General features: G+C 29.5%; 1 protein-coding gene across 1 annotated transcript in view; it reads left to right on the top strand.

Annotated features, from left to right (window-relative positions):
- Nucleotides 1–25,770, top strand: part of LOC149547737 (uncharacterized) — a 150,166-nt gene that overhangs the window by 97,816 nt on the left and 26,580 nt on the right. Inside the window, exon 7 of the mRNA XM_089791805.1 lies at nucleotides 4,761–4,817. Within this exon, the coding sequence (XP_089647931.1) occupies nucleotides 4,761–4,817 (57 nt within the window). The remainder of the gene's footprint in view (nucleotides 1–4,760; nucleotides 4,818–25,770) is intronic.

Consider the following 25,770-nt stretch of genomic DNA (forward strand, 5'->3'; position numbering starts at 1 on the left):
AATAAAATAACCTCTATGCAGTGTAGCATGAAATGAAGCCTAAGAATCTAAAACCCAAGAATCATCAACACTTTCTAAAGAAAGAAGAAAATTATCCTCTTCTTATTTGATACTTACAATATTTTTCTCCTTATTTCCATTTTGTTTGTATCCTTCATTGTTCTTTTGAGTCTAAAAATATTTTTTCTTATTCCCTTGTTTACCACAATAACAATAATCTCTTTGTCCTCTAGATTGAGATCTCTTTCTCTTTGATGTTCCTATAGATTTCCCATGATTTCTAGAATTATTTCCTCTCCCAGTCATTCTACCTTTGCATTGTGCATTCAATGCACTTCCTAATGTAGATCCACCTAAGGTTTTCCTATGAGTTTCCTCACTCAAAATAACACTAATCACATCATCAAATTTTAGGGTATTAGATCCATAAACAAAATTTCTTACAACTATTACCAAGTCATTTTAGCTTTCAAGCGAAGAGCACAAAAATCAAGAGAGCCCTAATTTCTTCATCAAAATTAATATTTATAAAATATAATTGACTAGTAACCATATTAAACTCATTTAAAGAATTATGCAACACATCCACCTTCTTCCATTTTCATATTAAATAAATGCTTCATGATAAATAACTCATTTAAAGTGGAGGGCTTTCATATAGCATTGCTAGGGTTTGCCTCAACTCTTCCATTGTCTTCACTTTTATAATGTAAAATGTCACTAATGGTGCTAGGCATAATTGAATGCTTCCAAGTGTCTTTCTATCTAGAATATGTCATTCCTCATCTATCATAGTACCATTGTCTTGGATTTTCCTTCTAATGGCTTACATAAATCCTTCTAATAAAGATATTCCTTCATTTACATTTTTTATAACTAAATTTTTTTCCCATTAAACTTGTCAACCTTCATCTTACCCTCATCTTCCATCATTATCAGTTAATTGTGAGACTCTCACTCAATTGTGAGACCTTCCTATAGAGGATAGCTAAAAAAATTAATGATAGTCTGTCTTAAAGAAAAAATTATGATGGTCGAGCTCTAATACCACTTGTTAGGATTAACCACAGACAAAAATAATAGTTACATGCAAATATAACCAATATTAGAAAATAATAGATCACACAGAAGAGAACACAAGTCACAATGATTTAACATGGTTCACCCAATCCAAGGGATACATCCACTAATAGCAAGTCCAATAAATTATTATTATTTACTGATTATAATGTGGAATCCATTACAAATCAATGCTACCACAAGAAGCTACTATAGCACCATACAATATGAATCCATAACCCTAAGCTATTTTATACAATCTTTTTTCGCTTACAAAATTAGGGCTAGAATAAGTCTTCTAATAGAAAAATAAGAATAGATGCCCCTTACAATAGTAGGTCATTTTTGGCTTCGAGGGTGTTGCCCCTAAAAACCCCCCATGGGGGAATTGTCCCTCGACCCCACCCAATATAGCAATAGGGAGCACACTTGAGGCACCACCCCCAAACTCCCATAGAAATAATCTTGGAGGAAACCATGCCAAATGAACCTCTAAGTCTGATTAGGCTCCACATCACAACAATCTCCCACTTGGAAATTGATCAGAGTCCACAAAAATAACATATATGATAGGAAAAATGGTGTCAACAATAAGGGCTAAGTATTCTAGTAGGATCCTTTCTCCTTTTATTTAGAGGATTCATTGGAGTAATAAATATGACAAAAAAGACTTCATGGATAGTTTGGATGAAGAAGTGTGACTTTTTAAAATTAAATATGTGATTTTAGAGGATTTGGTTAATAAAGTTTTATAAACCCTAATTAAAGGAAGAAAATCATTTAGAGACAAGAGCATTCATGAATTACTTCTAATATTATTTATACAAAAGGAGAAGCATAAATTTAAAAGAAACTAAAATGGTGGTAGTGACATGAAAACAATTCCCTACCTCTGCTCTAATTTTTTTGAAGTTCTCATAAGATACATCATATTATATGGAAGGTTGATTAGCCCTTTTAGATTCTATTTTTTAAATATAAACCACTTCTAAAATCATAAATGTATTTATGTTATGTCCTTCTTGATTCACTTTTTACATCATAGTATAAAAGACCTTAAAAAAACCCTTCTAATCTTCTTTTGCATAGGGATAAATCTTCTTATTGTGAAATTTTATAGATTTTATTCAATTTTGATAAAACATTATGTTACCAAAGACAAAAGTGAATTTGAACTATTTATGAGGGTTTAGGTCATGGGGATTGAAGTGACAATGACAAAGATGCTAGTATTGTTAAAATGCATAAACTATAGACAAAAATAAGGGAATATAAAGCCCATTTATAATTTATTATGTTATATATCAATGAAGAATCTAACTATTCTTCTTTTGTAGAATTTTTTCTTAAGTAATCTATCCCCAATAGGGATATTAAATAATTAAGGAAAATTATGGTCTCTTCTTTTGCCATGGCAAAATGGAAAAGTAAAAGAAAAGTTTATTCTTCATGTTCCAAAAAACTAAAGAAATATAATATTATTGGAGTGGGTTCCCCAGTATACTCTTCTCCCAAAAATAAGGACTTAAGATCTTCATATTCATATATAATTTTCAAATAATACACTCCTAGAGAAAGGGTCTTTGATGCTAACATTGAGTATTCTCTAAAGGATACAATGAATGCCAACATCTTTCCCTACTAATGTAAACTATCTTGGAGATGAATGTAAATAAAGTGAAAGCAAGAATATCTCCTGATGATTATAGGGTGAAAAAATTACTTACTATGAATCAAGACCTCTCAAAAGAGTGTGAATGATTTTTAACATGATCACGTGTAGAAATATAATTTCTTGGAATGTGATTCTATAAAAATATATGAGAGACTATATTATGTGGTTGTAGTGAGATACATGATTATAAATAAATGATTATTTTTGTAGAGAGCCACACAACCATGTGGTATAATATCAATGGGATCAAATGGATTAATGACCAAGCCTAGATTTTTCAAGGATTGACCAAAGGTTATACTACGGAAACTACTAGAATAAGAAACTCAAATATTTTTACTAAATATCATGGTGTTGGTGTTATCACTTGGTTTAGAAGAAAAGAAAAATGGGAAACTCAAGTATGGATTCTATGATGAAAAACATGAAAAGTGTAAAAAGAGAGTTGATTTTAAACAATAATTATTTTTAAAATTTATTCAAGGTTGATAGGAGATTCTCCCTTTTTTCTGACTTTTTGTGGAATGCATCCGGTATTTTTAGTGATTATTTCTTTCTCTATGATGTATTGCCTATTTTTGTTGTTGTTTTGCTACATTATTAGTTCTAATTTGGTTCTTGTGTACTACTTCAAACTTTAATGTTATTTAATAATTTCAAGTCTCTTAAAAAAAAAATTCATTTTTGAAATTCCAAAGTTAATCTATATTTTGTATCATACTAATACATATTATGATTTTTAACTTCTCTTATGTTATTCATTTCCTTAACTTTAATGTGATCTAATACATAAATATCTAACTTATAGCAAAAGAAATAATGTATATGAGACAATTTTCCAATAAAAGTAAAATATATATACTACTAACTCATTCTTTAAAAAGTGAAAAATATATGTAGTTAGTAAGTACACACACAATATATATTAATAATATATTCTCTCTACAAGTGGTACTATCCATTCATATGCCATTCCTAAATAAAACTATGTAGATGTAAGAGATCCCCTCTAAATATAGTAACCACATATGTGCTCTTATTAAATTACTATCCACATCCTATATAAGTTAAACTAATGAATAGTTAAACTATTATAGTAATTAATATGTATTAATCCAACAATTACAATATAATTTAGAAACCAAAAAAAAAAACAAATTGTACTAATTTCTTGAGTAATAAAAGATCTATTACTTGATAGTATTTTACTTACATAAGTACAAAAATGATTATGTTCTTACATATTTAGAGATGCACATTCAAAATATGCACATACAAATTTATAAATGATACATGTACCTACATATATATAGGCATACACATACATCTAATAGGTCTACATACTAATTCATATACACTTTTTAAAATCAACCACATATATGATCTTATATGCTAGCATATTATTATGAATAAAATATTAAATAATAATTTACAAGTTCATTTATAATTAAATTTATGATAATCAATATGAATATTTTAATTATAATAAAATGTGGTAGTTATGCCCATAACATTGGCATATATGGTACAATAGTAGAACATGTAGGTTGCTCCATTTGGAAGTTGAAACAACTGAAAATATTAGTTATCATTGATGAAATGAATACTTTAAGATATAATTTGAATACTATTTTTTCATATTTAATTTCTATAATAAAATATTAATTTTATCATTTTCTCTATCTTTTTTAAGTATTATTAGTTTTTTGGTTGGTATTCTTCTTTTTTTGAAATATTTAAGTTATGATATTTGAACATTATCAAAGAGAAAGAGGGGCATTTTTAAAAGTAATGATATATGGGCTAAGAATCAAAGTATCATGTGGGATATTATTCTTTAGATCTAGTATAAATTACCAATGTTATAGTGTTATGTCAAAAGTGTATATTCAAAATAAGAGAAAACCATGTATTGTACAATTTGTGTTGAATTATTTTATATCATTTTGTAATTTATTGAAAACTAATAATAATTTATGAACTTGTTTTACTAATAGCAAACTTATAATTGCATGTTATGTGATAGGAAAACTATGTAATATTGGTGAATGTTTGCAAAAGTTCGGGCACATTTATAAAGAAGGTAAGAATATTTCAACACAATTCAATGATAGAATAGAGTAGAATATTTTACTATTATTCTGAAAATATATAAATTTATTGATAAATATAATCATTATTGAAAGAAATTGATACATTAAATAAAATAATTGAAGACAAACCGAAGGAGATTATTATTTTAAGTCTATAATATGCTCCAAGATTTAGCATATAAGAGTTTATACAATGTATCTCTTTATCACAGTAAAATGTGACTTTTTAAAGGCTCTAATTTTTTTTGGGAAAATAATTATATTATTTTTTTATATTTATGATTCTTACAATATATAAGAAACATAATATATATCTGGACAATATTCAAAAGGAGAGAAAATGTAGAATATATAGAATAAACAAAAAAACAATAGGTTTAACATTTTCCAAGGTGTTAAATTAAAGATGTTTAATAGTTTCAGATTCATATATCAGCTTTAGATCACTAGATACTTTACATAGTATACTTTTCATTTTTTCCTAGATATATGAAATAATAGCCAAGGCCCCTATTAGGGAACCAATGAGGATAATTGAAAATCTTGGAAAATGGAAAATAAAATTGAAGCTTAGATTATAGCTATCAATTAATTTTTATTGCATGATATAAGAATTTGACTGTGATGCATATGATTAAATAAAATATGAGATTTAACATAAAGTTGACAACAAGGTCCTCTTGGGTTTTCCATTGTTGTTGTAACTAACAATGAAAAAAAAAAAACTAAGTTAACTTAGGATAATCATGAGATGTTGATAAATATTTCAATAAAACCTAAACTAGCAATTGCACATTTTTGCATGCAATGATGAGTTGATAGGACTTTAAAATTTTCAAGAAATTGATATATTTTGTCCATTGGGAAGAGTAGAAATATGTAGAATTAATTCTAAAAATATTAAATAAAAATCCTTAGGTTGTGATATTTTCTTACAAATTATATTTGTAAATTATGTTTTATTTAGATTTGTGTGAAATTTATGACCAATATATTAAACTAAAAAATAATAATTAAGAAAGTACAATACTACACAACTTATGTCTTGTTGGAAGTCTATTGGGAAAGTAAGATACTAAGAGGGGGAGTGAATTAGGATCTATAAAAAAAAAATTATTTCTTTAAAACAAATCAAATGCATTTATCATTAGCCCATCTCATATCAGTATCATGAATCATATAACCATAAACTAAAATAAATCTAACTATTCATCACATAGACCTAATCAATAAACATGAAAGTAAATTTAAACACAACACAAAATATTTGGTTACCCAAAAACCCTCCAAGGTGAAGGTAAAAGTGGGGTGTGGATGACACCCACAAATCTTCACTACTGTAGCAATAAAATGTTGATGTTAAGGATATAATATTTGATCACTTCTGGTGATCTAACTTGTGAGGGGTCTTCCCTACTAAGAGCTGACAAGATTTATTTAGTCTACCTTGAAAAGAGGATTTGAATTTACAACTAATTAAGAACCCTATTAGGAGATTTCAATAGGCCAATAATTTCACTATGTTTAGAGATTTATCCTCATTCACTTCCTAGAATGTATCAATACCTGATCCTTTAGTTAGCACTATGAAACTAGATTATGGATCTCCTCTTTCAATCTTTTATCTAATCTCCTACCTTATAAGCTTTTTCATGTCCTTCACTACTAGGTAGCTTTTCCTAATCTTATGCTTCTAATCAAACATAGCCTTATTTCGCACATACACTTTTCTTTCCTTCATCTCTTTTGTTCTCCCTTAAGATTTATGGTTTGGACCTTCTGTAAATAACCATCTAGATAAGGTTCTAAATCACAATCAATGATCCATATTTCTCCCTTTTACCACATAGTCCTTCCAATTTTTTGATTGGTTATACTATCTTCATATGGATTGATGACTTTTGACAAAATATGTAAAAAAAATCCTTATCTATCTCTATAATATTTAAATCATGTATAGAAGTCAGAAAAAATGGTTTACATAAGTTTTTGTGTCATCACAAACACATATACCAAAACTGGTTAACTCTGAACTTGAATATTTTGATGTTCGATCATAACTAATACTCATGATGTCCCTCAACTTCTGTATTCTCGGCACTAACTATATGAATCGATATGAACTAACTCCTTTTAGATTGATGTCTTTTGACTTATAACTTACTCAACACTAACTGGTACTCGGTACATACTGGGTTCCTCAGCAACCTAAGACTTTCTCGACTAAAACTAAAATGTGAGCAAGTCATATACATTATGTGACCTTCATTGGGTGGCTCAGTCACACTAATGATCAATGAAATCTATTGAGGAAATGACTAAGTGTTTGAAACTAATAGGAAACCTGACTTGGAGATCAAAAATATCCCCCTTTGACATTAGTGGCAAAAACACTTTGCCATGACTGATCATTCTATTCATTATATTATTTTTTAATATTCATGATTCTTAGAATATATAAGAAATATAATATATACCTATACAATATTCAAAAGGAGAGAAAATGTAGAATGTGTAGAATAAACAAAAAAGAATAGGTTTAACATTTTCCAAGGTGTTATATTAAAGATGTTTAATAGTTTTGGATTCATATATCAGCTTTAGATCACTAGATACTTTACATAGTATACTTTTCATTTTTTCCTAAATATATGAAATAATAGCCAAGGCCCCTATTAGGGAACCAATGAGGATAATTGAAAATCTTGGAAAATGGAAAATAAAATTGAAGCTTAGATTATAGCTATCAATTAATTTTTATTGCATGATATAAGAACTTGAATGTGATGCATATGATTAAATAAAATATGAGATTTAACATAAATTTGACATCAAGGTCCTCTTGGGTTTTCCATTATTTTTGTAACTAACAATGCACATAAAAAAAACTAAGGATAATCATGAGACATTGATAAAGATTTCAATAAAACCTAAACTAGCAATTGTACATTTTTTACATGCAACAATGAGCTGATAGGAATTTAAAATTTTCAAGAAATTGATATGTGTTGTCCATTGGGAAGAGTGGAAATATGTAGAATTAATTCTAAAAATATTAAATAAAAATCCTTAGTTTGTGATATTTTCTTACAAATTATATAAGTAAATTATGTTCTATTCAGATTTGTGTCAAATTTATGACTAGTATATTAAACTAAAAAATAATAATTAAGAAAGTATGATACTACACAACTTATGTCTTGTTGGAAGTCTATTGGGAAAGCAAGATACTAAGATGGGGAGTGAATCAGGATCTATAAAAAATTATTTCTTTAAAACAAATCAAATGCATTCATCATTAGCCCATCTCATATCAATATCATGAATCATATAACCATAAACTGAAATAGATCTAACTATTCATCACATAGACCTAATCAATAAACATGAAAGTAAATTTAAACACATAACACAAAATATTTGGTTAACTAGAAACCCTCCAAGATAAAGGTGAAAGTGGGGTGGGGATGACACCCACAAATCTTCACTATTGTAGCAATAAAATGTTGATGTTAAGGCTACAATATTTGATCACTTCTGGTGATCTAATTTGTGAGGGGTCTTCCCTACTAAGAGCTAACAAGACTTATTTAGTCTACCTTGAAAAGAAGATTTAAATTTACAACTAAGTAAGAACCCTATTAGGAGATTTCAATAGGTCAATAATTTCACTATGTTTAGAGATTTATCCTCATTCACTTTCTAGAATGTATCAATACCTAATCCTTTAGTTAGCACTATGAAACTAGATTATGGATCTCCTCTTTCAATTTTTTATCTAATCTCCTACCTTATAAACTTTTTCATGTCCTTCACTACTAGGTAGCTCTACCTAATCTATGCTTCTAATCAAACATAGCCTTATTTCACACATACACTTTTCTTTCCTTCATCTGTCTTGTTCTCCCTTAAGATTTATGGTTTGGACCTTCTGTAAATAACCATCTAGATAATGTTCTAAATCATAATCAATGATCCATATTTCTCCCTTTTATCACATAGTCCTTCCAATTTTTTGATTGGTTACACTATCTTCATATGGATTGATGACTTTTGACAAAATATGTATAAAAAAAAATCCTTAGCTATCTCTATAATCTTTAAATCATGTATAGAATTCAGAAAAAATGGTTTACATAAGTGTTTGTGCCATCACAAAAACATATATCAAAACTGGTTAACTCTGAACTTGAAAACTTTGATGCTCGATCATAACTAATACTCATGATGTCCCTTGGCTTTTGTATGCTTGGCACTAACTATATGAATCGATATGAACTAACTCCTTTTAGATTGATGTCTTTTGACTTATAACTTACTCAACACTAACTGGTACTCGGTACATACTGGGTTCCTCAGCAACCTAAGACTTTCTCGACTAAAACTAAAATGTGAGCAAGTCATATACATTATGTGACCTTCATTGGGTGGCTCAGTCACACTAATGATCAATGAAATCTATTGAGGAAATGACTAAGTGTTTGAAACTAATAGGAAACCTGACTTGGAGATCAAAAATTTCCCCCTTTGACATTAGTGGCAAAAACACTTTGCCATGACTGATCATTCTATGCAGAATTACAAAATAATATTCCCCCTTAGACTATGACTCTATTTTCATAAATACTTTTCTATATACATTAATTACATATCTCCAAAAATTATTAGTACATTATATTATGTCAAACATTTTATCTTTATCTAATTTTCTTGTATGAAATATCATGACCTTTTGATTTCCCCTTGTGTATCTATCTCTTTTGTCTATTTTCCCTCTTGTTTTTATTACTTATGATCGTTGGGGTGAAGGGTTCAAACCATATTTGTCCCAAAATAGTTTGTAAATATGTATAATTGTGGCAAGTGAATTATCCCAACTAGTTTTGACACATTCCAAAATTGAAATTTTAATCTCTAGCTGAGCAGTTATTTCATCTAGACTCTTTGCAATAAAGAGATGAAAATCTTAGCATGTTATCTCCTTAGCTAATGGTAGCTCTCTCTTCATTACCTCCAAAAGTGTTATCAAAATTTATTTAATAGAAATCAATTTAGTTCTCATGCTTCCATTCATTTCTTGTAATTCAACCAATCTCCCTTGGGCAAAAAATAATCTTTAAAAATGAATAGAGCTTGAACTTACATCCATGCTCAAAGAATGGCCTATCAACTTTAGTTCTAGCTACACTTTCTCAATCTAATCTTGAATTTCTTGTGTGAACCTTTGTATATCACACAAAATTTTGTACAAAAATTTAATATTCTTTACAACTCCCTCTATATTGTTAATAAGGTTAGAAAGTTCAACTTTTCTTATAGCAATCTCAGTTGACACTTTCTCATAAACTTGTTTCTCAAATTTCTTCTCAAACCAATATAATAGTATCTCATTAGCTTCAATATCATCATTTTTAACCTTCTAAAAAATGTGAACTAATTTTTCTATCAAAGGTGTCTTGACATTAATACCATGTACATCAAATGCATCAACAAAGATATCTTTAATCTCATGCATTACTTTCCTCTATTGATATTCCATTTTCATTTCGTCTTTCTTTGTCGTCTTGGCCAATACATCTTGCAAGATTTTCATCTGATCAGGATTCATATTGTTAGGATCAAATTTGGAAATAGCTATTACATCATCTAATGTCACTAGTTTTCTAGGTGACTTGAACTTCTTTGTTATCTTCTTTCCCTTAGGTGTGTTGGAACTTGGTAATGTCATCTGAAATGGTGTGACTTTAGCACTCCACCTTGTCTACTTCTAAGTAGATACCACCCACTAATCATGTGTAGTAATTTCTATTCAAGTTAGTGTAGAAGTTACTACACTCAGTAGTTTAACTATTGCTTGAACTGTCACTTGCTCTTTTGGTTCCTATGTCTCCTTAGCACTTTGTTGTACAACCTCCTTTATTCCATCAACATGAGGCCCTAAGGCATTAGTTGTAGATGTATCTTATTTCTATTTCTCTTCTCCTTCTTCTTTTTTTAATTATAATATTTTCCTTGGGATTGGATGTAGAAGTGTAACTATTGTCTTTCCATATTCCTTGCCACTAACATCTTGCAGGATCTTGTCTTCAACTGTGACTATTGAATGAACATGTGTTGAATCCATAGTTGGTGCCCCATCAATCCTTTGATAATCATTAATTTGTATCAATACTAGATTGATGCATGATAGAGGTGTATATGAGGTTTCATTGATGAATGATTCATGCTTGAGTTCTTCCTCTCTCAAAATATTAATATTTATTTGCATTTCCTTAGGTATTTCTTGAATAGTGATAGCATCTTGCTGTTCATTCTCCTCTTCCTTTTTCCTTATTTCTTCCTCAAGATTTTCTAGATCATTATAATATTCCTTCTTATCCACTTCTACTTCTACTTCTTTTTTCTCTTCTTCTATTGTTGAGGCTAACATCCCAAATGCCTACTTCCAAACCAATATGCTTTCTTGGACTACATCTTCAATTTTATTTTTCAAGATTTTATAATTCAATGTATTGGGTGAAAACTTCTCAGAAAAATCTCTTAGGGCTATGGACATATGTGTGTTCCCTAAATCTAGCATAACCTAGGCTAATTGTGTTTCTCTTATTTATCATAACATGTCCTAATGCATCTTGATTGATGCAAATATGGACTATTAACACATCTTATGTTAAGAACTGGTGTATAATGTAGTATTCAAATATATAGTTCCTTACATACCTTCTTTTCTTAGTTAGAAGTAATTTGATCACCCAATCCATTGGATTGGGTGATCTCAACTCCACCAATTCTATTACTACTTCCTTTTTCCTTCTTTCTCTAGGTTCAATTCATTTGGTTCTTTGTCATCTCAACAATCTTTTCATCTTTTCTTTCTTCATTTCTTGGTGTTGGTGCTCTAGTTTTCATTTTATGCTTATATGTCTAGTCTTGTGAGAACTATAACAAACCAAACTTCCATTCATCCAACTCTTAGATTTTCCTGTAAAGTGTGTCCTAATACATTTTTCTACAATGTGACCACAATAATAAAAACTATACCTTGTTTTATAATCCCAATTGTGGAAGTTACATTTTTTAGATGTGTTTCCCTTCTTGGTTTTCCAACTAGGTTTTCCCTTAGATCTGCATTCTTCAGCTCTATGTGCATACTTTTGATAGTTATAGCAATGCCCTTGAAATATAGGTGGAATTGGTTTATTACTATTCTTTGACTTGAATTCATGTGCTTGGTGCCTTTGCTTCTTTAAATTAAAATAGTAACCATTGAATTTTGATTTAGGATTTTTCTTAACATTCTTTCTTCTACACATGTTTGTTGTATATCTTGGTTTCCCACAATGATGATATATAGGTTTTTTATGATATTGCTCTACATTCCACTATTAACCACTCTTTGATGATTCTCCTTCTTTAGTAGATGACAAGTTCTTGTTATATCCCAGTCTAGAGGTGTTTCCTAGTATTCTTGGTGTTCTCATTAGTTCCACAAATTATTTGATAGCTTCATTAGATTTGTTCATCCTATCAATGATTTCTATTTCAAATCCTAATTCATTCCTTTGATTTACAATTTCTATGTCCCTTCTATACAATTCTTGATTTCCAAGTAGAAATTGATTCACCATATCTAGATAATTGTTTTTGAGCTTCTACACATTAGATGTCCTTTCATCAAGTTTGATAGAAATTTTTCTCTTATCATCTTTTGCCATTATTTTATCTTCTTCAACTTTCATTTCCAATTCAGTCATTTCACATAGTTTTAATAATTGGATTTCATGCTCTCTTTTCAATCATTTAACTCCTTCATTTAGTATAATATTTCTCTCCAATGGGTATGCTATTTATGCATCACTTTAACTAGAGTTTCCATTATCAAGTAGCTCTTTAGTGTATACTTCTTGATATAGAGTGTCATTCTATTAGATAATCAATTCCTTTCTTCCCTTCAAGGATGTCCTCAACTCCTCTTTTTCCATTTCAAGTTGTTGTAATATGATTTGTATGTTAAAATTCTAATTCTCAATGATGTTTCCAAACTTATAAGCCTCTATCTCCAAGATCTTGACTCTCAAGTTGTTATACTTCTTCTAAGAGAACTAGGCTCTCATACCAACTGACACAAGTCTATTGGGAAATTATGATACTAAGAGGAGTTGAATCGAGATCTATGAAACTTGTATATCTTTAAAAAAAATCAAATGCATTCACCATTAACCCATCTCATATCATCATCATGAATTATATAACCATAAACTGAAATGGATCTAACTATTCATCACATCCATAAACATGAAAGTAAATGTAAACACATAGCACAAAAAATTTGGTTACAAAGAAACCCTCCAAGGTGAAGGTGAAACTGTGGTGGTGATGAAACCCATAAATCTTCACTATTTATCTCCCATGGAATTTTGATTCTTGATATATTAGGGAATTATTTGTTTCAAATCATGTTATTAGGTGTTCAAATTAAGGTCATGTTGACCAATTTCTTGTTTTAAGAAATACAGTTTAAAGTGAGTCAAAAGTGGGAAAATGTCATGCAAGGGCATAAATGGAATATAATGTAGTGTTAAGATGTCATGATGTAATTTTGGACCTATTTAAGGTACCTAGAAAGAATATTAAAACCTAAAATGAAAAAATGTGAAAAAAGAGAAAAAGTTGTAAAAAGTTGTTATCAATTTTTTTTGCAAAATGACAAGTTTTGTGGAAGGTGAAAAATCATCCACCTTGGATGAGCCATTAGGGAAGGTAAAAGGTCATTTAATTATATAAAAATTACATTATCATGTAAACTTGGAGAGGTGAATGTGTGGAGAAGAGTAATGAAGGGTTTTGTGTATGGATTTGTATAACAAATCATTCAATTTGTGCAATATTGTTGATATACTAGTATTTGGATTATAGTTTGATTATCTTCTCTTTGTATCGATTCTATGGTGATTCTTAAGTTTTTTTTATGATGGAATGAAATTATATAATGAACGTTGAGAAACCTTATATCATTAAGTTGTTACTAAGAGCTGATTACTCTATGTTTGATAGTAAATATTGCATAGTTTCATATTGCAGTGAACAAATGGATTGCATCTTTCATTATGTGAAATTATAGAACCTAGAAATGCTTCCTTTAGTTTGTTAGAATACCAATTTAATAATCCACAATATAACCCTATTCCATACCACAAACTTAGCTGAGGATCAACAAGTTAGCTGTTGATTACATGAAAAGACAATGACTCAATATTCTTGGAAAATGTGATAGGGCTTGGTTAAGATTGGTATATGTGCTTGATGGTTAAGATGCATTAATAGGATGTTTAAGATCCCTTTGGAATAGTGAAGTAGGTGAGTTATTGGAGTTTGAAGGCTAGTTCTAGTATTTAGCAAGGAAACACTCATTAAAGGTAAGGGTTTGGAGGTTTGGGTATCTCATCAAAGACTAGGAGCCTGAAAGTAAGGATTTAGAGAGGTTTTGGTAAGTTAATTACACATTCAAGTTGATTTAGTTAGGTTCTTGAGAGTTTGATAAGGTTGTAGTTCGAGAATGTGTTTTAGGTATACTAGCCTAGATTAGGGCCTGCAAGTTGAGTGCCATAATGATCAGTTGAAAGCTTAAGATTTTGTAATCTTATAGAATTTAGTAAGGGGTGTCTGATTCTACCTTTAGATTTGTTAGATGTTAGAAATAAAAAGATGTTTGAAATATTTTTATTTCTTACCTAATTCCCAAGGAAGAGCTACTAAGAAGAGTCCTCATCAAGTATGTTTATGGAAATTGGTGTTTGAAGCCCACAAAGGTATATAGAACCTTGTGAATGTTTTGAAATTTCTTAGTTGGCAATGAGTTAAGTATTTTGGAAGCTTATTAGGGTATGGTGTTGATAAAGATCCTAAAGGGTGTAAGGTAGTGGAGGTATTGGGTGTGGTGTGAAGGAGAGTTTTTTGGGTTTTGGTGAAGGTATAGGTAGAGACATTTGGAATAGGTGAGGTGGCATAAGGAATAGGACAATCACCCAGTCTCTAACCTTGGAGAATCCTAAAGGATAGTATATGATATGCTTGGTAGGCTTGGAAGAAGCCTAGTAATTAGAATTAGTAAGTGAAGGAGATAGTTACCACCTCCTCCTTGCATCACTACTACTACAATAAAGTGTGTCTATTAAGGCTACAATATCTGATCACCTCTAATGATCTATCCTGTGAGGGGTTTGTCCTACTATGAGCTTACAAGACTTTTTTAGTCTACATTTATTAAAGGATTCAAACTTAAAAATATGTAAGCACTCTATTAGGATATTTGAATAGGCCTACTAGGACCACTTTGTTAAGAGATTTATCTTGATTCACTTGCTAGAATGTATTAGTAACTGGTCCTTCAATTGGAACTCTAATGTTAGATTATGGATCTCCTCTTTCTAATTCCAATCTAATCTTGTATCTAATAAATTGTGTTTTGTTCCTCAATGCTAGGTTTCTCTATTGGATATATGCTTCTAATCAAACATAGCCTTCTTCCACACATACAGTTGTCTTTCCTTTGTCTTTCATTCTCCCTTAAGATTTAGGGTTTGGACCTTCCTTAATTAACCATCTGGAGAAGGTTCTAGACCATAATCAATGATCCATACTTCTCCCATTTTCACCTTATTCCTTCTAATTTATTGATTGGTTACACTACCTTCATAGGGGCTAATGACCTCTAAATAAATACGTAAACAACTCCTTGGTTGTATCTATAATCTTTAAATCACATATAGAAGTTAGCCATACTAGTGTACTTAAGTGTTTGTGCCATCACAAACACATAAACCAAAATTGTTTAACTCGATACTTGAATGACTTGGCACTCGGTCATAACTAGTATTCATGTTATCCCTTGGCTTTTGTATTCTTAGTACTAGAAGTATATGGCTCAGCATGAACTAACTCTTTTTAGCTCAACATCTACTAACTTCTAACTTAATCGGCATTAACTTGTACATAGTACATACTAGGGTTCTCGGCAACCTAAGACTTGGTCCACTCAAATTGTTCAAATATGAACAAGTCATTAACATTACTCGGCCTTCATTGAGTGGCTCGACTGCAATGATGCCTGACTTTTTTGTCTAGGAAATGACTAATTGTTTGATACTCATAGGCAACATGACTTGGAGATCAACGTGTCTTTCATTATATTAATTAAAAATAAGTATTATTGTTTAATTATAAAAAATTATAATAAGATAAACTTAAATGTATTATTCTTATTTGATTCTTATGTAATTCTATTTTGATAGATATCTACAATAGTATTATTTGCTATACATTTTAGAATAATAACTATATTTTTAAATATTAAAAAATCATTTATCTCTTCTCGTATATATAGAATTTTTAAATAATTTTCTTAAATGAGAACACTTATGAAATTATATTATTTAATATGTATTTTATAGAAAGACTATAGCATAAATAATATTTACTTAAAATATTAAAAAATAAAAAGAATCACAAGAAAAAGTAATTTTACATTATTTGAAGAATTTAAGAAAAAAAATCAATATAAAAGATTAAACAAGTATCAAATTATTTATAAATTTCTTAAAATATTTTTGTATGTACCTCTCATAATCTTTTTAAAATATAAATATGTCATAAGAAGAAAACAAATTAACCATTAGATCTAGCACGACAAACATAACTTTTTTAAAAGATATCAAAAAAGTTATTTTAGAATGAGAAAAATGAAGATTAAATCTTCTCGAGAGTATATAATTTAGTTGTGGTACATAAATCTTCTCATAGAATTCTCTTTAATAGATGATAATTGTAAAATTTGATTGAAATTTTTCAATTACAATATATTCACTAATCTTCTCCTAATATTATATTTAAGAGTTGTTTAATAATATTTCAATTAAGAATTGACAATTATATGTAAATCAAAAAATATTCAATTTCAACATCTGATTAGAATGTGTAAAAGAAACAAAATGAAGTACACAAACTATACAACCAATACATTTTGATTTAGCTAAATGATAGTGTGACTTATGAGAGAAGATTTGTCCTTAAAAAATGCAAAGCAATACAAGGAAGAAGTGATTTTTTCTAGTTTTTTAATGAAGAAATTTTTATAGTTGTTGATTTCATATCTCTCTAAACAATTAGTGCATGACAACTCTAGGAATGTGCAAGTTTGTAAACATCGTTATAAAATAAGTTTTACAAAAAAAAGGTAATTTTTGTGTAAATAAAAATTGAAAAAGTATTGCATTGTAAAATTAAATGATGACATGTTTAAAGGGAAACAAATAAAAATCATACCATGAGACATTTAAAGGAAAATAAAAAAAAATTGTTACAATATAGAATGTTACAATTTGTTGTAGCCTTAATAAATTTGGTACTGTGTTAAGATCCTCACTAATAATCTTCTATTTTTGAGAGAAATATTAAATTTGATTTAGAAAAATCTTAATATCCACATCAATAAAAATATTAGATCCAGCATGAAAATTAACTAGTAGTTGCACGATTTTGTATGTAAAATGATGCGCTTATACGTAATAAGATTTATAAATTAAATCTAAATTAATTATGTTAATGTCTATTTCTAATTAAATATATAATTATACCCTAACCCTGATTACATCCTAATCTAATTTTATTTGAAGCTTAATTAATTTAAAAGTTAAAAATGATTAAATTCTAACCAAAATATCTCCTACAAATCAAATTCAATCCTAGCCTTTATAATAATTAAATTTTACCTATAATTATTACTCTAATTATAAACATTAATTATCTATCATCTTATTTGAACAATAATCTTAAAGTTAACCCTTAGTAAACTCTAAGACTAAAATTATTTGAAAATTAATCAATTTAACCCCATCCCATTCTTAACACATATTTAATATTCAATTTATAAAATATTAATCTATTTATTATCTAAATAGCTCCTAATGTCATCATTCTCCTAATATCATGGTTTTCTACTTTAAAATAGCAAGGGGTAATAGAGCATGGTGAAAAGCTAATGAATTATATCTATAACAAGGAGTGTAAGGCTATTATAATGGACAATTCCAACCTTATAGATAAGACTATGTATAAGGAGTTGAGATTCCTCCTAATATATCCACATTCTATTCTTCTCAAATATTGACAAGCTAATATGGGAAAGGAACCTAAGAAAGGACTTTAGTGTGAAATCAACCTATAGTAGCATAATTGGAGAGACGAGGAATGTGGAGTGGAAGAACGTTTGGCATTCCCACTTTCTCCCCAAAATTAACTTCTTTTGGTGGTTTGTTATAAATAGTAGTATCCTCCCTATTAATAATCTTAAGAGGCATAGCTTCCAAATGGGAAATCAATGTGTGTTATGCTATAGGGAGGAAGAAACAATCCCTCATCTCTTAATCCATTGCCCCTATACTATGCAAGTCTAGTAGAGAATCCTTGGCCAACTTGGGATCTCGTGGGTCCTTAACAGAGATGTGCACCAATTCAGCATTGGATGGAAATGCCCCTCACACCACCCCCTCATTAAACTGATCTAGAAGGTCATCACCTTAAATATGATTGGAGTGATCAAACTGTGTTCTTTAACTTGGTAATGGAAACTTCCCCCCACCCACCAACACATATTGAGAGGTGTTGTGGAGAAGTTTGGCACATCTCCCAATTAATTGAGAAAGTTGATAATTTAAGGATCCAAAAAAGACTGAATAGAAGATGGAAGACACCCCCCTGAACTAGTGTAAATTTAATTTCAATGGGTCAAGGAGGAGTGAAGGTGTTGCAACTAGATCAAGTCATTCATCATGAATATGGATTCTATATCAAGGGATATTTCAAGAAATATGGGAAAGTTTTGAGAAATGAGGCAAAAGCCTTGGGACTTCTACATGGATTGGAATTAGTGCATAATATGGGAATTCAAAATTTGATAGTGGAGGAATATTCTTTATTAGTAATTGAGGCTTCCAAGGGAGATAATATGATGAACTAGCATGCCATGTTGATTATTAGAGATTCCTAGATTCTCCTAAACATGATTAATATAGTTAAAATTCAACATGTCTATATGGAAGGAAATCAAGTGGTGGACAACCTAGTGGGGTATAGACATGAGGCTATTAATTCTCAAGTTTGGGAAAATGAGTATTATCTTTTGTCAACAATTAAATTACTAGCTTAGAAAGAAGCCTTTCCAAGTAATGATGTCCACTTTAATTAAAATTAAAATGACAACCTCCATAATTATGCATTTAGCATGGGGAACTTTTGGCATCGCAAAGAACTATTATTTAATGTGGTGGGTTCAAAAATGATGGTGCTAACTTTAGCATATGTACTAGCATTGATAAATTATTCTAGATTCACCTCTATCTTTAATTTCTCAATTATGATTTGTGATGGGAAATGGAAGCTCAGTAATCAATGCCATATTTGGGATGATATTCTACTACATCCAAGAAATACACTATCAATATTTTGAGGCTAGCTTTTAAGGGGGATTTATAGAAGCATTATGACCTTGTGACCAAGGAATAAATTTTATTTTGAATTAAACTTTGATAAAATCAAGTGTTTGGAAAACATATTTGACTTTCTCTTTTTCAAGTTTTAGGTTAGTCTATTGAAGCTAGTGAAGGGTATGAGCTAAAGGAGAGCCTAATTGTTGAGCTTTGGGAGGAGGAAGTTATGGAGGGTGCTAATATGAGGATCAAACTGCCTAGAATTGAAGAGGTTGTTTGGAAGGATAAGGTGACATGCACACACTTGAAGTAAGGTGGTCTTATTTCATTCATGGAGAGTATCAAAGGGCATGATGAGATGTTGACTTGGGAGTTTGTGGACTCATGGAAGAAATGATGGGTTAGCATTAATAGTGTCTCCTTCAAGCTCACTAAAGAGATAATTACTAATGCTACTAGTCTAGTGTTGGAAGGAAAAAATTAGAGGAAGAATCCTAGGGTAGCGGATATGACAAGAATGGGGAATTTTTTCTATTCTAATGAAGCCCCAGTTTGCTTCCATTGTGGACATTCCTATGAAAAGCTCCTGAAACCCTAGGACATGGTTCTTTATGGCATCATGTGATACATAACAATGGAAGATAAAGTCAAGGTGTGTTACTATTATCACTTTCCCATCCTAAACCATTTTAGAAATAAGGAATGCATTTCCTTTCCCTTTCTACTTTTACATTCCATGGAAGATTGTGTGTGGAACATTAGAAAACAAATAAAGGAAGGATCAAACTATTCCATGTATCACCATGCCTTGATTTTTTGCCTCCTTAAATTCTATAAAAGCCTTCACCCCCAAATCCTAGGCTAGAGCCCTTCACCTCTAAGAATCACTAATAAAGGTCAAAATCCATCCCTCTCCACCTAAGATTAGAGTGAAAGGGATCCCATTGCCTCTGCTCAGAAAATAAAAATAGGAAAAGTTGAGGTCCTCGATGTCAAAAGTGCTAGTACCACCATTATGAAGGGAACCTATAGATCGAGAAAAATACTTAGAGATAAAAATACCTTGCCCAACTTTGGTTTGGCTAAATCTAATAAGGGATGTGTCCATATCAAAATTCATAAGGTGTCTTATATATTCCCTTCTTTATTTGTACCAAGTTCAATGTTTATATATACTAGTACTTACAACTTGTCTCTATAATTTTTGAGCCACTTCTTTATGATTTAAAAACATTCTAGTAAATTTCATAATGGATCCATTCCTCCTCTCAATGATTGTATTCTATTGTGTTATTCTTGGTGCAGTTAATTGCCTTTTTCATGTTATGCTCATCATAATACTCATTGAATTTATTTGAATTAAATTTTCCTCCATTATCATATCTAAGACATTTCAATGTTTTTCTAATTTCCTTTTCAATTCTTTCCTTGTACATATTAAACATATGAAAAGTATTTGATTTGAGCATTTAAAAAATAACAGAAATCATCCTTGGGTATTCATCAATAAATATTATAAAATATTTATCATTGTAATAACTTTTAGTACCTTTAGGGCCACATAGATACGTGTGCACCAAATCTAGAATACTCTTGGTAGAATAGAGATTACTCGTAAAGATTGAGCTATTCATCATTCCTATTTGACACTCTTTTCATACTACATTATTTAGTTCATATGACAATGTCGCTTATGCCACAACCAATAATTTTTACTTTTGCAACAAAACAATGTCCAAATATAGTAGTTAGTTCGATAAGATTTCATTTTGTCTAGTTACTAATAGTGATTAGTTTACTAGATTTCCTAATATTTTTTATTTTCTATTGTTTAACTTAAATTTAAATCCTTTATTATTTTGTCTAGATAGACTCAACAACTTATATTTCAATCTATCATCCCAATAAACATCTTCATAGGTAATATTTTCAATTAGATCAAAAGAACATTTACCTCTAATTACATAGGGGGAACTATTCCAAAATCTTATTACATCATCTTCACATTCTTCTATTATTATGAATTTGTCCCTATTTCTACTCGTATGATGTGTGAAAACATTGTCAATTTTCTAATCATTACTAATTTTCATGCTTGAGCTTAGAGCATTATGTTCGTCAATTTTAGTGCTATTAATAAAGGGATCTTCCTCTTTGGGAACAAACACTATTTGCTCATCACTATCATCTCCATGAGCATTGCAACCACCATCTTCTTCTTCAACTATGTAGCTCCATATCTTGTTTTTCTCCTTGAAGTTTCTTTATATATTAATTTCCCTTTAGGAAATACATTTTCTATTAATTCTTTGAGTATTCCAACTCTTTCTCTTAAAAAATAAAATAATACTAATCATATTAATTATAAGAAACAAATCTTCCTTTCCTAGATGAATAAATGCTTAGTGAAGGTTGAGATGTAGTTTCAATAATAGGCTAAATATTATCAATACTACTCAAATCAAATACATTAAGCCTACCAATATTGTATTTGTTGTAACTTTGTTGGAATCAATTTCCCTTACGTCTTGATTAGGAGAAACTCTAATTGCATATCTTGATAGGAGTGTTTTGAGGATTTTACTTAAAACTTTAGCTTCTTCAATTTTTACTCCATCACATTTTATAGAAGGAACAATCTCCTTTTTCATTGTTCTATACTATGAAATAATTTTATTCTCCTACATTTTCATGTCATCATGTTTTCCTTTCAAACTATCAACCTTGACCTTCATTACATGTTCATCTCCTTGATTAAATTTCAATAGTTTATCCCACTTAGGCACTATTCAATATTTTCAAGTTAACATGCTCTAAATTTTTCAAAGCACATATAAATTCTATCATTACCAAGTTATGAAACAATTTTCTCTTCTTTCACTATCTATAGGAAATATAGTATGTTGTGCATATTATAGTCATATATTCAATATAAATATTTGAGATTCCTAATAAGTTAAAATGTGTCCTTCTCACCCTTATGACAAAGTCATCCACCTTTTTATTGAACTTGGGTTTGTCCTTCCCGTACATCTTGAGATATTTTCTCTTAGCTATTTAATACTTCTTAAATAAAGAAACCAATTCATTGATATGAATAGTAGGTATAGGAATATTTAGTGGGGGGAGGGGGGTGTAAATCAATAATAACCAACCCAAACAAACACACTAAAACTCATAGGACCAAAAAACTTTACCAAGCATATTAAAATTTAAATTTTCTTTAACCTATTATTAGAATTATTGATAAAATAAACTTTAAACCAAATTGCATCACATAAAAGCATCCACAAAATATAACACTAGATATACCTTATTGAAACTTGAATAAAGTGAAAAGCACAGTGCAAGAATAATGCCTACAAATATTGTACTCTTCTAGAATATGCTTTTTTGTTAGGTTAAGGGATACAAAAGTACTATTAAATTTCACATTGTAAGAGATTTCTCTCGAGAGCTATTGAAGTCGTATACCCTATGGAGTAACCTAGTTAGAGGTGTTTAAACACTCTTTTGAGAATATAGCTTAGTTAGAGGATTTACAAAAGACTTGTTAGGGTCATCAAGTTAAATGATTTTTATATTTCAATGGTTAAAGAGAAAAAGATACAAAATGATCTATGGTTCACAATATTCTTGATTAATCAGGTCCAATAAAGTTCCTCAACATATTAACATACATACATGATCATTTACTTTGATCTAGAGTCTAATGTCTCCTTCTATGATTGTAACCTATAATTTCCTTTACTCCAACTTGTTTCCACATTTTTTATCACAATATTTATCTATGACTCTAATCATCTTCTCTTTCTCCTCTTTAAGTATAAAATCATCAATCACTAATGCTAGACCTTAATCTAATGTCATTCTTCCATTTCATCATTTTATAATACATTTTGACCTCTTAAAAACTTCTCTAGGAATCAATCCTCAAACATATTATTTTTACCTTTGTGTTCTTACTTCTTTTTTAAATCATGCCTTGTTCCTCTAGCTATCCAATACCATTAGTAGTTTTGAATAATGATTTAAACTTTAGAACCTCACCTTGAATCTTCATCAACTATTATTCATTTACTGATAAGACTTTAATATTCATCTATTTACCTCTTCTTTTATTTGTTTAGATAAGATTATGTATCCTTTGTTCTAATATGTTCATTATTTCATGTGCACTTTCTTCTTTACCAATAAGAGGTTAGTTTTCTAATAAGATTATTCCATTGCCTATTAACCTATTTAATCTACCTATTTAACCTTTCCTATTTGTATCACTTATAACTTATTTGATCACCTTTACCTATGCTCAACATAATGTGTTGTCTTCATCATTTTTCCTCAATGTCTTCATAAATCATATTCAAATATACAACAACTGATCCCCTTTGTGATTTGATAGACTATTCAAATAATTCAATTCTCCAGTATTGTCTATCCCAACTATTCTCTGGTTTGATTCCTATATTTATAATCTACTCTAACATGTACTTCAACATGTTCTATGTTGAATTTAGCATCTATACCCATCACTTCACATCTCTCTATGATAGAAACACTTAATTCATTTTGTAACTCACTACTTTATTCTCATAAATATATGGAAATAATTTAAGACAACATGCTAAATAGCTTGACATCTATGACAATAGTAGAACTAATAATATTGTTATTGAGTCATGTTCCAATCTTTGACTTATCATAATCAATATTTTCATCATTAAATTACCTTATCAATCATAATCATTAAAAATTTATAAAATCAGTTATCTAAACATCACATACTTGGTCTAACTTATGTAGATGACATCTATGATTTGGTATCTACAAACCTATAAAGAACTTGATCTCACAAAGCATAGACATTTTAAACTCTTTCTTCATTTATTTTTATAATTCAAAAATCATTCCATCATTTCCTCTCAAACTCATAGTTCATCTATACATTTTATTTTTTTAGTTAATATCATTTCATCACTTACAAGCTTTAGTTGCACATTGATGTTATCATTGTTCTTGTGAATACATTCTTGATTAATATAAATTTAGTCTTTCATACCATGTTGTTGGTGCCTTTTTCAATCCATAAATAGCTTTTACAACTTTCACATCATTCTCTTTCCTTCTAAATTATCAAACCATTTAGGCTTATCAATGTAGACTTCTTGTTCTAGAAGATATATTTTAGAAATGTTGACTTGACATCCATTTGGTTAACTTCAAATCCTTTATAATTAGAAAATGAAATAAGTATTCCTACATGTTCAAGTCTATCCATAGATAAACGTATTTCACCACATTCTAGACCTTCTTATTGTATATATTATTTTAAAACTAATCGTTCCCTATTTCTAACCACCTCACCTTTCTTATCTACCATGTTTCTAAAAACCAAGTTTGTTAGATACTTACATTATTGTCCATAGATTTGGAGACTAATGTCCATGTCTAGTTCCTCTATATTTTTTCCAATTATTTTTTCATGGATTTTATCCAATATTCATCCTTTAATGCATTCATTAATCTCTTAGGTTCACATTAATATAGAAAATAATAACTTTCTCTTTCATTTTTTCTTGTCAGTACACAAATATTTTTACTACAAATGATTTGATCTAAGGAGTGACTAGGATATTTGACGTACCTTGGCAATACCATTTCCTATCTAGGAGATTCTTCAACCACTTTATCTTATTTCCGTGCACTGTCTTGTTCTTCCATTGATTCTACTATAGTATTTTATTCAACTCATTGCATATCTAATGATAGTCTATGGGTTCCCTTTTCCTAGATTTGTCATTTTATTCAGAGTATTAATTAATTTTAACATTTGTAGTCTCTACCATTTAGTTTATTCACTTGTTGTATTATTTATATTATAATATCTTAGTTGAATAGCCTATAAATATATCATCATTTATCGAATCAAACTTTCTTAAGTGATCAACTCCTTTGTATAGAATCCACTTGCAAACACTTTGAAATAACTTTTACAAGGTGTTCAACCATACCACAATTCATAGAATTTTTTTTGTACTTTTATTTAGCTAAACCTTGCATAATGCATAAACTATAGTACTCAATCCTTCTCTCTAGAAATTATAAGAAACACATTATTACAATATTAATGTTCTTGCATTCTAAATGATTGACCCATTTCTCCTTTCAACTATACAATTATGTTGAGGTGTTATGGGTGATGGCATATACCTTATGATTCATTATTCTTTAGTGCATATAGTAAATTCATGTAAAGTGAACTCAACTCCTCTATCTCACATGATGAATTTCAACATCTTACTAGTCTTCCTTTCTACTCTATAATTAAAGATCTTAAACATGTAGAAAGCTCTAGATATACAAGTTCACAAATACAAATCATGTAATTGTATAATAATAATCCACAAAGAGCATGAAATACTTATCTCCATAATAACTTTAAATTTCAATTGGATCGCAT

This window comes from Cupressus sempervirens, chromosome 7 (assembly GCF_028749045.1).
Source record: "Cupressus sempervirens isolate cs-2001-9-10 chromosome 7, ASM2874904v1, whole genome shotgun sequence".
NCBI classification, from domain to species: domain Eukaryota; kingdom Viridiplantae; phylum Streptophyta; class Pinopsida; order Cupressales; family Cupressaceae; genus Cupressus; species Cupressus sempervirens.